The following is a 13,094-nucleotide window of genomic DNA, read 5'->3' as shown; positions in this document are numbered from 1 at the left end:
CCTCTACATATCATTAATGAGCAATGATGGGCAGAAGATGGGCTAGTGTCAATGAGATGGCACTTTGGCTCAGACCACTCCTCTGCAGGAAACTTTCAAAGGTCAGTGCATTATTTTTAAAACATCCAGAATTGCCTATCATCTTACATCTGTAAATGAGATTGCTTTGGTGAGGACAGAATATTTTTCCAGAAACAGCAGTAAGGATAATGCATTTACCAAAATATCCAGCTAAATTCCAAGAACAGACTTGATATTTAACTATACACACAGTGTTATGTGGTAATTTAGAGTAAGTGGCTGCCCCTTACACACAGCAGACTCCCAAGTCCCCTGAAGCAATGTGACAGTGACACTTGGGGCACAACACTCCTTCCCTGCAGCAGAGAACACAGTATTGGCCACTGCAGCCAAACTCACAGCAACAAAGGACTCTGCCTTGGTAAGTTCTCAGGTTGTCATCACAGGTAAGGTGACACTGGAACAAACAGGTGACAGGACACATGGCACAACTACCCAGTATTTTCTCATGTATCTCTGGGGATACTCCTGCAATGAAGCTGCTCCAAAAAGGAACGGATACTTTTTCTGAATGTGTTTTTAATTTCAACAGTAAAAACAGCACCAGCGTCTACCAAAAGGTAAGATGCTCCTACCAAAGGAGATGTAATTAATAAAACAAGTCTGAAAAGGAGGTTGCAGTTGACCCAGGTTGAGCAGTTGACCACAGCACTTTCGGATCAAGGCGAGGGCGAAATGGGAGTCCCTTGGATCAGTCATGAGGTTTTATAATTGTATTAAGCTTCTCCTGCTGTAGTCCTTGACTATACCACCACATGTGATAAAATATTGCCCCCAATGGCACTGCTTGCAGTATGATTGTACAGGCTCAGACAGTCTCTTCAGTAATTCTAAAGACCATTTCTCTATTACACTAAATAGTTGTTTAGCAAATGCACAACAGGAAAACAATGAGCAACATAGGCAACCACAGTTCTTATATCACTTTCTCATCACTTTTCCTCGACCACCTATATTAAGTAATTAATATAGAAAACACACCCCACTGCTCCAATAAACACCTTCTTAACACCTGCCTAGGAAAGGTTTGATCCAGGGCAATTTCACTTGATTTGACTTAGAGATGTAGAGCAATTCAATAAAGCCCCTTCCATTAAACAATGTGAAGGACAGTATCAGTTTCAGTATGGATAATTAATGACAAGCTGGTAATCTAGTAAAAGGTCTCAGTGTACCTGCTTATTTCTTTGTTGTCCAGCTTCAGATGTAAGATAAGAAGGAGAAAAATTGGTGTTTTTTCCCCCACCAAGCAATCTACAGAGTGCCAGCTTCTGCTTGTCACTACAGAAACCACAAGTAAAATTAACTTGTGAAGCTCACTGATACAGGGTGTTATAGAGGGCAATATAAGAACCAAAAGGAAACAAAAAGCTTTTTGGCTCACATAAATTAAATATATTTAAATACATTAAATAGATGCAGCATATCTATTAAGATGGAAGCAACCTTTGTCTCAGCAAGGAACTAAGCAGCAAAATGCCTGACCTAAGGACAACCACTGGTGAGAGATCCCTTGTACATCCACGCATTGCACATGCTATTTCCCTGCACTTGGGCGACCTCAAGATACTGAGCATCACATGACACAGGATGTAAGGAGTCTCAGGAAGCCTTCTGTCACTCAGCCCTGGGTCTCTAAAAATGCAGAAACAATGTATGTTCAAGATTACTCCCATTTTCTGAGAAAAATCAAACATTTGTGTGATATGAAACACAACAGCACATACTGGGTTAAAAAATGAAGAACAATTACAAGTTCATCTATCCTGATTTCCCATTGTTGTTTTTAGTTAGGTATTTCAACTTGTTCCATTTGAAATGTCTTGTTAGGACAGAGCATTCAGCTTCCACTGATGAAAATCTCATTTTTAAAAATAAGTCCAAGCTCACTCAACACAAAAATCAAGTGACATTTCTGGTGCTGAAAGTATTTGTAGGAACAAAACACACAGCATCACATGCCAACACCTTTAGCATTCTTTTTTTTCAGTATATCCCCTACAATCTTTCCTACTTAACAGACTGCTGTGACATATACACCTCTGCAAATATTAAACTAGTACTGCCATCACACCTTCTGTTGTTTTTAAGCAAAGAAAAAGTCACATTTATTTTGTAGTAGCAATAGTTTCTTTTTTATTTTTAATATACTTTAGGAAACAATATACAAAGCTGAGCTTTGCCACCATTTTCAAACGGTGGGTCGCTCCAATTACACAAATTCAGCGTTTTGTGATGGTTAAGAACAGCAGTCAGCACCAGACTTAAACAGTTAGCTACAACACAAACATCCTTCGAAATGAAATGTCATAATATCAAGACAGGTAAACCAGGAGTTAACATATGACAACTTTCGGGGAGGTGTCTTAAATCATTCTTGTTGAATTTTATATTTCATTAAATATTTTATACACATTTTCCTGTTTACAAGTTTTAAACAAAACCTCCCTTGAGGAATTATTTAAGTACAAAAATGTTCAACAAGAACAGTTCTAATAAAGAGTCCCCAAACAGACCAAATTTTAATGTGTTGACCAAAGGAAATGAAAACCAGTGTTTCTTTGCTTTAACATGTTTATTACAACAGATACAATTCACATCTGACTAGCTTTTTTTTTTCCTCTTTCCCCTCCCACAACCATGTTAACATGTTCATTGGGCTATTTCCTTATATTTGAGCAAGTAATGTACTTTCAGCACACATGCCCAGCAGTACTATAAGTCCATTCTTACAGGGTGCAAATGGAAATACGTTTCAATAATTTATACAAACAAGTGGGTTATGCTCAATCACTGCAATTTTAAGCTACTGTACACAGGAATGAAAAGATTATAGAAAAAGTGCCATAGCAACAGTGCCTTAAGAAAAGAGAAAATTAGAAGCATTAAAAAGCTGGTAAAATCAGATTTAGGATTTCATGGGGAAATGGAACACAGAAGATGAAAAACATTTCTCTGTAAAACAGAAATGGAGAAGCACTGCTCTTGACTCGGTGCAAGTGTGGAAACAGTTGTTTCGTGGTAATTTGTACATCGCCCAAACTGTTGCAGCCTTAGACACAGATCGCCTGGCGCTTGCATTGAATTTTAGGAAATGAAAGATCTTTGAACGATAAATTAACTAAAAAAAACCAAAAGAAAAAAAAAAAGAAAAAAAAAAAGAAAGCTAATTTTGCAGACAGGTTTACATGTAAGAGGCTAGGTATTTAGCCACCTCAGCATTGATTAGTTTTGGATGTCTAAGCTCTGATACACATGGCTTCCCATGGCTTCACTCTACAAAATATATTTACAACGTGAAGAATACATCTACAAGAAATCTACATTTCAAGGGTTTTACAAATCATTCTTGTATCTTTCCCCTGAATTTGACTCCCTCCTGTCCCCTTCCCCATGTCAACTTTTTTTTTCTGCCCAGCTCAACGGTCCAAAGTCTACTCAAATGCAGCTCAAAAGTGTTAAGACTGGGCATCAGTTTAATAGTTCCTGTACTCAAAACCATGTGCAATTGTTTACAACTTTTCACACCATGAAGGAATTCTGATTCTTTAGCTTTTCAAGTTCTTTAATTTGTTGCCTCAAAAATAGTATCCTGTAAGAGAAAAGAAATAAATTAGTATAAACATTTCTATTATACAGATATATTAAATAACATCTACACAAGTACTTCTACAATCTCAGTGAAAGAAACCAAGTTCTTTACCTCCACTAATAAAATTCAGATATTAAGTTAATTCTCAACTTCTTCAATAACTTCCAAACATTTTATGCAGATGCACAGAGACCTGGTGTGTTTGAAACCTTAGTTCCAAAAATTAAGTTGCTCTATTTCATTATGCCTTTTAAGTTGCATATAAATATTCTATAAAGTCCAAAGCAACTTTAATCAATTAGGAAAAAGCATCCAATTCAGGAGATTTTTGTAGAACACTTTTCAAATATGTGCCCAGTTCAATAAAGATGAATTTTCTACCAAAAGGTAGGTGAAAAATTATTAAAATAGACACACTGAAAAAAGCCATTTAACTTAAAAGGTATGGGCATAAAAAATATAGCAATCAACCAAAAGAGCCTTTTCACATGCTGTCAGTTATGGTTAAAACAATGTATTTGCTTTGCCTAGAGATGAAGTTCCTTCTCAGCAGAAATTAAATAGTTCTATTCTGTGCAAAAGTACAGAAATAATATCATCATTCAAATGTATTGCCTTTGATAATCCCATCCTTTGCGAAAGCCTTCCCCCATCAACCTGTTACTTATGCCACGTATTCCACATCTTTGGGATTGCAGCAAAAATAAAAGATACATGTTACCATAGATTCAAAGTCATAATAATCGTTATTCATTGACAGCTTAAGGATACACAGTGTACAAGAAACAAGATGCTATTCACTGAGCTGAACAATGACATTTGACATGTTATTTCAGATCAAATGCTCACTCAGAAATGGAAGTGACACCTTAAGAAATAAACCCTGTAAGAAACCAAGCAGTTCATTAAATATACTATAAAAATTGTAATTTATGTAGTGAAGTTATGAAATAAAACTTCACAAAGAATGGATGTTTTCAATTCTTTATCAGGAAAGATTTACAAATATATTATAGCCTGCTTCTGACTAAAGGATTGCTTTACTAACTGCCAAAATGCAAGAGCTTCTAGGGTAAAGGTAGCTATTTAAACATCATGCAATGCTATTAAGGCAGCTTCAAATACTAAATCAGAATCACTGTTCAAACTGCAGTGTGACTTAACAGCTGGGATGACATCACTCAGAAAGGAAACTGAGTGCGACAGCAGATTCAGGATCATGACTACTGGTGAAAAGTTTAAGCATGTGTTGTAAAACTAAAGTTTTCAGTCTTGCACAACAGTCTTTACAGCGTGGTTGTGTATTGCTTCAGTGATACACAAGACACCTGCTATTACTGACTTAAGAAGCAAACAAAGTCTACTTTGCTATAAGCAAGCATTAGCTTTTCCTTAGCGTGTGATGTAAACTACACCTGTTCAAACTTGCTCCAGCTTTAGACCTATTAGATGTCTCATATAACCTTCAGTGTTTCACACCAGCATAAACTGTGCAGATGTGTACCTATGTGGTCTGTGCATTGTGTATGGGCAGATATTCCAGAAGCATGCTGAAATACTGAGTTAGCCAGTTTTTTGTAATGCACTACAGTATCTGCAAAGATACTTTTCTATGCAAGTGGAAACAGACACAGAAGTTGCATATCTGGTTCTATCCACTAGAGGCTAAGAGGTGTCTGTGTGGAGAACAGGTAGAATGTACACTGTAGACAGCTTGCAAATGGGGCAAGTACCAGCATATTTACAAAGTCACCAGCAAACAGAACTCATGAGAAACAATGCCAGAATGTGAGTTCTAATACCATCCTGAAAACTGAAGATAAACACAGAGCACACACTTACCTTTGCTCACGCAAAGTTGCTTGAATTTCACATACTCGAACTAAAGACCTTAAATTCTTTAATTCAGTACAAATTTCTGACATATGGACACTTCCCATGTTATGGGCTTCCTCACGTAATCTTGATGCCTGCAATGGTTACACATAAAGGTTAGGATTTTGAATCATGCATTGGAAACAACTGGCTGTAGCCAGAGGACTGCTGGATGAGTGCGCCTTGGAACAGCAAAGCACTCTAATTCCAAGAGAGTACTGAATCAGTACATTAAATTCTCTATGAAAGCCCGTTTAGAATCATAAATTAACAACCCTAGATGCCAAGAAACTAACCCAGGCCTATGCTAAGGCAGGGATAGTTTAGATTTTCTTGGTCCTACCAAATGTTTACCTGACTATCTTGAAAGACAGTATGTGACAGGACTCTCAGTTTCCAAAGCAATTTGTTCAAGCAATTCAAACTCTCCGTCCATTATTTCAATGGCAAACTTAAATCTCCCATCTAAATTAACCCGCAGTGACAAAAGTTAACTAAATGTCATCTACTTTCCAGCTACCTTATACGTGAAAAAAAACCTCTGCAACCCTCTTCAGGTGTTTTCTTCCAGACAAACTCCATTATTCTAATATCCCCACTTAGTCAACTGGAGACAGGCATAAGTATAAATTTAGAGGGCATGACCTATTACCAATTCCCAATTTGTGCAGTCTTGTCACTGAACTAGATATGACTCCAGAGAATTCCTCAACAGCACCAAGGAGATCAGTATAATTACTCTGAGGTCCTGTGCAGTACACTGCAGTAAGGAAAGGGAACTTCTTGCAAGCGGCACATGGCAAAAATTATTTCAAATACAGCCTTCCCTGCAGCATTGCTGTTTAGCAATGTTATTCTCTGCTGTACTGGGTCTGGCTGGGATGGAGTTAATCTTCTTCATAGCAGTCCATGAGGTGCCATGTTTTGGATTTGTGACCAATCCAGTGTTGGTAACACACCGATGTTTTAGCTATTTCTGAGCAGAACCTACACAGCATCAAGGGTTTTACTCTTTCTCTCTCTGACCCCCGTCCACACAGCAAACAGGTTATGGGTGGACAAGAGACAGGGAGGGAACAAAACTGGAACAGCTGACCCAAACTGACCACAGAGATATTCCATACCATACAATGTCATGCTCAGCAGTAAAACTGGAGGACTCGCTGGTGGTGACTACTTCTGCATCACTTTCCCCCCCCCTTTTACTCATCAAGCTGCCTTTACCTCAACTCACGAGTTTCCACACTTTTGCCTTTCCAATTGTCCCCCATATCCTACTGGGGGAGAGTGAGCAAGTGGCTGTGTGGTGCTTAGCTGCCTACTGGGATTCATCCACAGCATCTGCTTAAATACTTGTATACTTGTTTTTTCCTTCCCAAAAATAGTGTTATTTAGCACAGGTCTTCATCAGCTTCTGGCATTTCTCCAGTTCAAAGCAGCACTTTGTGTTCTAATTCCCTACATTTAAAGTTTGCTTTTCTGGACTGTGTTAACATCCAGGCATACCCTGGCCTCCAGTAGGATATCACTTCACATGTCTTCACTGCACAAGTCTAATTACTGGATTGTTTTTCAGTTTTCCATATTAACTGCTTTTTTTATGAGTTGTTTGAGATAACTGCTAGTGGTTCAAGAATTGTTTTAGCTACTAATTACTGCACAGCACATCTCTTCAAGTCTGCTGCTTTAACACATACCTGCCCTGGCTCATCTAATTTATTTACTTATTTATTTTTTAGTTTACTCTGGCATGTGCTCTTATATCCTAATTTTAAATTACACTATGCACCTGGTACCTACCTGAAGAAACCAAGGCATTACATATTTTAGTCTTTCCACTTTGATCTCTCTCACCTTCTTCACTATGTAGTGCACCTATACTTTCATTCACTTTTTCTTTTATATCAAATATCTCCATTATTGCCTCAAGTGTTACTATTCAAAACTAGTCTATAAACAACACTGTCAGTGAAATAATCTGAAAGAGCAGACAGGACAATAAAGCACCTAACACTTGGCTTTACCTTTACAAAGGTAAAAGTATCCAACTGAGTACACGATTGCCTACCATTAGCTGAATTTTTTAATCTCTTTATTACCAATAAGAGAAAAAAACCCCTCAATAACCTACGCACTATATAAATCATATATGCCTGTGGTGCACCATTTCCTTAAACACACTCCACAGCAATGGCTCAGTGGTCTGATTCAGTGCAGGTTGGTAACGTTTTAAAATTTTAAAAAAATCAATGAAAAGAAACAAGAATACCTAAACTGATACCTAACAGGGTATCAGTCTAGATTGTGCTTTTAAGAGTCATCTTGAAAGTTATCACCCAAAAGTCTCCCTACAAGTGTAGGCTTGTACCAGCATGCAACCACTCTTCAAAAGACCAAAGTAAACTGGGCTAGGTAAGATTAATATCCCAAACAGACTGCACCAGACAGGGCAGCCGGCAAAAGGACTTGAACCAGGTTCAACAACCAATATGGTTCCTTTGAGTAATACATTCCAAGCAGCTGACATGCATCCAGTTTCCCTATATTACAACAGGATAGGTTTCATGCAGTTAGTTATAAAATATGGATGGCAATTCTACTGGGTTTCCAATTAAGTAAAAATAGCCAAAATTCAGTCTGAGTTCTCCATATCATCTTAAAAATTGGGTACAACAAGCAAGGCAGAGTACCTTTTTCACTGTGTACAGCTAACAACTCAGTAAGTCAAACTGTGGAGTAGACTCAAACAGTTTAACTCTTGTCACCTAATTCATAACATTTTCCACATAATGAAAATATAATTATTAAAAAAATCTGCTGAAATTCAAAAGCACTAGAACTTTAAGCAAGACTGAAAATACTCAATTGCTGAAAGGCAATCACATGTAAAACCAGCAGGTCTAACCTAATCTCTCTTCCTTCTCCTCTCTTCTGGTTCAGGACAAGCAGCAGGATTTTGGGCTTTTTTTAAATACTTTTAATTCCTATAAAAAGCAACCTGAGTAAGAAAAGCAATTTTTAAGCTACACATTATGCACTCTCACAGGGAACAAAGCACAGGTGAACTCACCTGCTTTTCTGCGTGGTCTGCAGGCCAGCCTTGAACATGCTTTATAAGGTTTTCGTTGAAGTGTGCTGCTAGCGTAGGTGTCAATGAACAGGTGGGTCGTACAGATGGATTCTGCGGTGCAGGTGTTGAGTTTGATGCACTACTGCTAGAGGTATGATTTGGACCTGGTGATGGACTTCTTTGACTACTACAAGAATGAATGAATGAAAAAAAAAAAAAAAGTGAGCATTTAAAAACATCTGTGACCCTACAGAGAAATAAACACTGAAATTCATTGCTTCCAGACGCCAAAATACATAAAGCATTCAAACCACAAGTAAATCCTTCTGGTAGACCAAACCTGTGCCACTTTTCTACAAACCTTCTACGTTTATGGGAACAGTTTAAGTGCTACAATTTAACAGCACTGGGTTTTTTCTTCTTGTTGTTTGGTTGGAGTTCTTTGTTTGTCTGTTTTTTAATAGTGTTGCAATAATCATTAAGAACAAAGCCTGATGTCCTGATCTAAAAATACAGCCATATGGGATTTGAGGAGTAACCATCTACTACTAATGCCAAAACACAAATATCTAGACAGTTTTGTGACACTGTACATCCTCACTTAAGGCACTTGGGAGAACAGAAGTATCACAGGAGCAGTATGTTTGTAGTCACCGACTTGACTGCTTTACTGGAACATACTCACAGTAACAGAGGTGGTACCTCACAGTTACATGTTCTTTGCCCCTACATATACTGAGAAATAGTAGTACTAGTTGTGTAAGTACTTAGACATTACTCCTAACAATTTTCTCACTGGCAGCAGCTTTCAACACAGTCTGTTTCTTAAAACTTTCTATCACTTGCAGGCAACGAGTAAGAAAGTATTATGAAGGAAAACCAAATTTTAAGGGTCTCCTGATTCAGCACCTAACCTGCTCCCTTGAGGACTGAAAACGTCCTAACAAAATGCAACTTTGTAGTCCAATGCCCAGACATTTATCCTAATCAACTTACACTTGCAAAGAATTACAGCACTAAGAATTACAAACAGCCAACAAATTGGCTCTGACATGGACCTGTTGGAACGAGGCTAGAGAAGCCACCAAGTTGATGAGAGGGCTGGAGCACTTCTCCTGTGAAGACAGGCTGAGGGAGTTGGGGCTGTTCAGCCTGGAGAAGACTCCAAGGAGACTTTAGAGCACCTTCCTGTACCTAAAGGGGGCCTGCAAGAAAGCTGGACAGAGACTTCTCACAAGGACAGGTAGTGAAAGGACACAGGGAATGGCCTTAAGATGAAGGAGGATAGATATACATTACATATTAGGAAGAAATTCTCCACTTGGAAGGGTGGTGAGGCACTGGAACAGGCTGCCCAGAGAAGTTGTGGATGCTCCATTCCTCGAAGTGTTCAAGGCCAGATTGGATGGGGCTCTGCATAACCTGATCTAGTGAAAGTGTTCCTGCCTATGGTAGGGTCAGTGGAACTAGATGATCTTTAAGGTCCTTTACAACCCCAACCATTCTATGATTCTATGCAATTAGGTACAGCACACTGGTTTGCAGCATCAAAGACTTTAACCTCATTCCTTTCATCATCTCCAAACTTGTTTAAAAGCTTAGAATACGAAAAAAATATCGTGCAGAAAAATTTTGGTAGGCGCTTTATTATATTTCCCTTGGTTTTAGGCATCAGAAGTTGCAAAAGTTACATCCCTTTGAAGTAACTGGGGGAAAAAAGTGTTCCGTGTTCTCTTCAGTAATTGGCTCAACTTCTTTCAATGCCACTTACACTGCAAACACTTCATTGTAGAAATGTTCAGTTGATTAGGAAAAAATGGCATTCAGATTTTTAAGCTGTAGTTGAAAGTAGCCGAGAAGGTCAAGGGCAACAAGGGCTGTACATCAAGGGCAAATGAAAAGTCAAGGAACAAGCTGGTTTGCCCCTCTACAAGGCAAGAGGATCTAGAGGAAAAGGACATGAAAAAGGCTAGGACAGTGCAACGGGTTTTTTTCTGCTGTGTTTTTATGGGTATGGTCTGCCCTCAGACCTCCCACAGGCCCAAGCACATCAGCAGTCGGTGAAAACAAAGCATTACCTACAGCAGAGGATGAAGTTCAGGAGCAGTTAAGCCAAGAGGACACATGTCTGTGAACCAGGCAGTAGGCATCCAAGAGCAGTCAGGGAGCTGGCCAGTATAACTCAGGTGCTGCATCACCTTGAAGCAGCACAGAGAACAGGCAAGGTTCCAAATGTTAAAGCCATCTTTTAGAAGCACAAGGATGACAACCTGGGGAACTACAGGCCAACCGACCTCTGGGAAAGTTATAGAGCAAGTCTTTCTGGAAGGGGTTCCAGCTACATGAAAGACTAAAAGGCATTTAAAAAAAGCCACCATAGAGTTACCAAGGAGGTATTATGCCTGACCGACCTCACTGCCTTCTATGATGAGATGACTGGCTCAGAGGACAAGAGCAAAGCAGTTTCCTCGACTTCAGAAGGGCCTGTGCCACCACCTGCCAAGCTGTTCGCTTATCCAGTCCACCTTTCATGTGTATGGTGGATGAAAAACTGGAGGAACTGCTGGGCTCAAAGGCTGCACTCAGCACTATTAAAGACCAATCAAAGGAGTGACTGATCAACACTGGGACCAAGAGTGTTTAACATTTTATTAAAACCCCAGACAGCAGCACACAGTGCACCTTCAGTAAGGTTGCAGATGACACCTGCTTGGGGGGAGCAGTCAGTCTGCTGGAGGGTAGGTTGTTATTCAGAAGTACCTGAATGGGCAGACAGGAACCAAGTTCAAAAAAGGTAAATGCAGAGTCTTGCACGGGGGGTGGAATAAACCTGTGCAACAATACTAGAACAACCCATGGAACAGCACAGGCTTAGTGGGCAGAAAAGGACCTCAGGATCCTGGTTGACAAATTAAAGGTGAGTCAGGCCAAGCACATGCTGGGCTGTATTAGCAAGAGTTCAGTTGAAGAAAGCAATTCCTCCCCTCTCTTCAGAGCTTAGGAGACTCACAGTATCTGGAGCACTGCATAGCAGGGAGCCCAAAACCAGACAAGAACTGAACTGCCACACCAGAGGAATCTGGCAGAGGACCACACAGGTGACTAAGGGCTGGAGCACATGCTGTATCAGGAGAAGCTGAAAGTTTATTCAGCCTGGAAAAGAGAAGGCTGAGGGGAAGGGGGTTGACGGATCTTCTTACAGATTTTTACCACTTGTGGGGAGAGTAGTCAGTCAGGCTCTTTTCAGAGATGCATAGTGATAGGACAAGAGGCAGAGACAGAAGTTGCAGCAAGGGAAATTCTAATTAGGCATGAGGGAAAAAAAAAAATCACCATAAGGGTAGTCCAACATTAGAAGAAGATGCTTGGAGACATTAGCAATTCAAACTTGCAAGTCTTACTCTAAGTTGAGACTTAAGTAGATCATAACTAGAAGTCCCGTAAAATCTAAATTATTCTAGGTTTCTGTGTATGCATACAGCATCAGCATAGTGATGGTGTAGAGAAAGGCTACCTTTATCAACTAAGTAGAATTGAGGAATAAAACCGTCAATGCTTATTTACTCCATAGTTCTAATAGAATTAAAGTTCCCCCTATGATTTGCCATCTCTCCATTTATCAACGTGGCTTCTCTTACTCCTACTTCATCAGTTAAAAAAAAAAAAAAAAAATCAACCTAACACATCAAAAATGCTTCAGAAAAATTAATAAAATCTGTGTGTTTCTCAAAAATACAGCTGTGTCTTAATTATGACTAAAACATACTGTCACAAGATATCCTAGCACTGCTGTGTTAGCAGCAGGGGGAGCTACGAATGCAGCAACGGTAGTTCCAAACTGTATTTTTGAATGCTTCACTAAAGGCAAATACCTGCCTTAGCTTAGTTATAGACTGCCTATACCACAGATAATGGAATGCCCCCAGAGAGGCAAAAACATCTGTACAAGGGCACGAGGACAGGATGGTTCTGAAATACACTTCTACAAGCTATAATATCTTACAACCTAAAAAAGATGGAATGAAACATGTTCTCCCTCCAGCACTTTTCCAAGACAAAGGAAAAACGTTCCCAGTCCTTTTTGGAAACAAAAAGAAACTACCAACCTGATGAAACTATTAATTATAGAAACAGTTTCATTTTTAAAGCAGCCATAATTCATGGTATGTCTTTGGAATAATTTCTAACAGACAGACTCGCTGTATGCCTGCTTTGTGTTAACTTCCTAACTTACATGATTGAAATGTTCACAACTTTAAAGTCAGCAATAGCTACTAAGTTATTTCTTAGACAGTGTTTCCTCCCCAACAAGTTAAAAATAATTTTATCTCCATTCACTTCAAAATTTTAATAATAGTAAGAGCAAAGGGAATGTACTTGTGATTAGCTTCTGCACAATTAATCTGTATTTAATGTGCAGAAAAATGCAACCTTAATTCACAGAGTTGAAAAGATTTTGGACCATCTGTCCACAGT

General features: G+C 39.1%; 1 protein-coding gene across 1 annotated transcript in view; it reads right to left on the bottom strand.

Annotated features, from left to right (window-relative positions):
- Positions 1-2,192: 2,192 nt before the first annotated feature.
- WAC (WW domain containing adaptor with coiled-coil) overlaps positions 2,193-13,094 on the bottom strand; it is a 57,559-nt gene continuing 46,657 nt past the window's right edge. The window contains exons 12-14 of the mRNA XM_032702647.1: positions 8,619-8,805; positions 5,516-5,643; positions 2,193-3,673 (exon numbers count right to left, since the gene is read on the bottom strand). Coding sequence (XP_032558538.1) covers positions 3,604-3,673; positions 5,516-5,643; positions 8,619-8,805 — 385 coding nt within the window. The 3' untranslated portion in view covers positions 2,193-3,603. The remainder of the gene's footprint in view (positions 3,674-5,515; positions 5,644-8,618; positions 8,806-13,094) is intronic.

The sequence above is a fragment of the Chiroxiphia lanceolata genome, chromosome 1, assembly GCF_009829145.1.
Source record: "Chiroxiphia lanceolata isolate bChiLan1 chromosome 1, bChiLan1.pri, whole genome shotgun sequence".
Lineage (NCBI taxonomy): Eukaryota > Metazoa > Chordata > Aves > Passeriformes > Pipridae > Chiroxiphia > Chiroxiphia lanceolata.
Note: the sequence above shows the minus strand (reverse complement) of the source record. Positions and strands in the feature narration are given on the sequence as shown.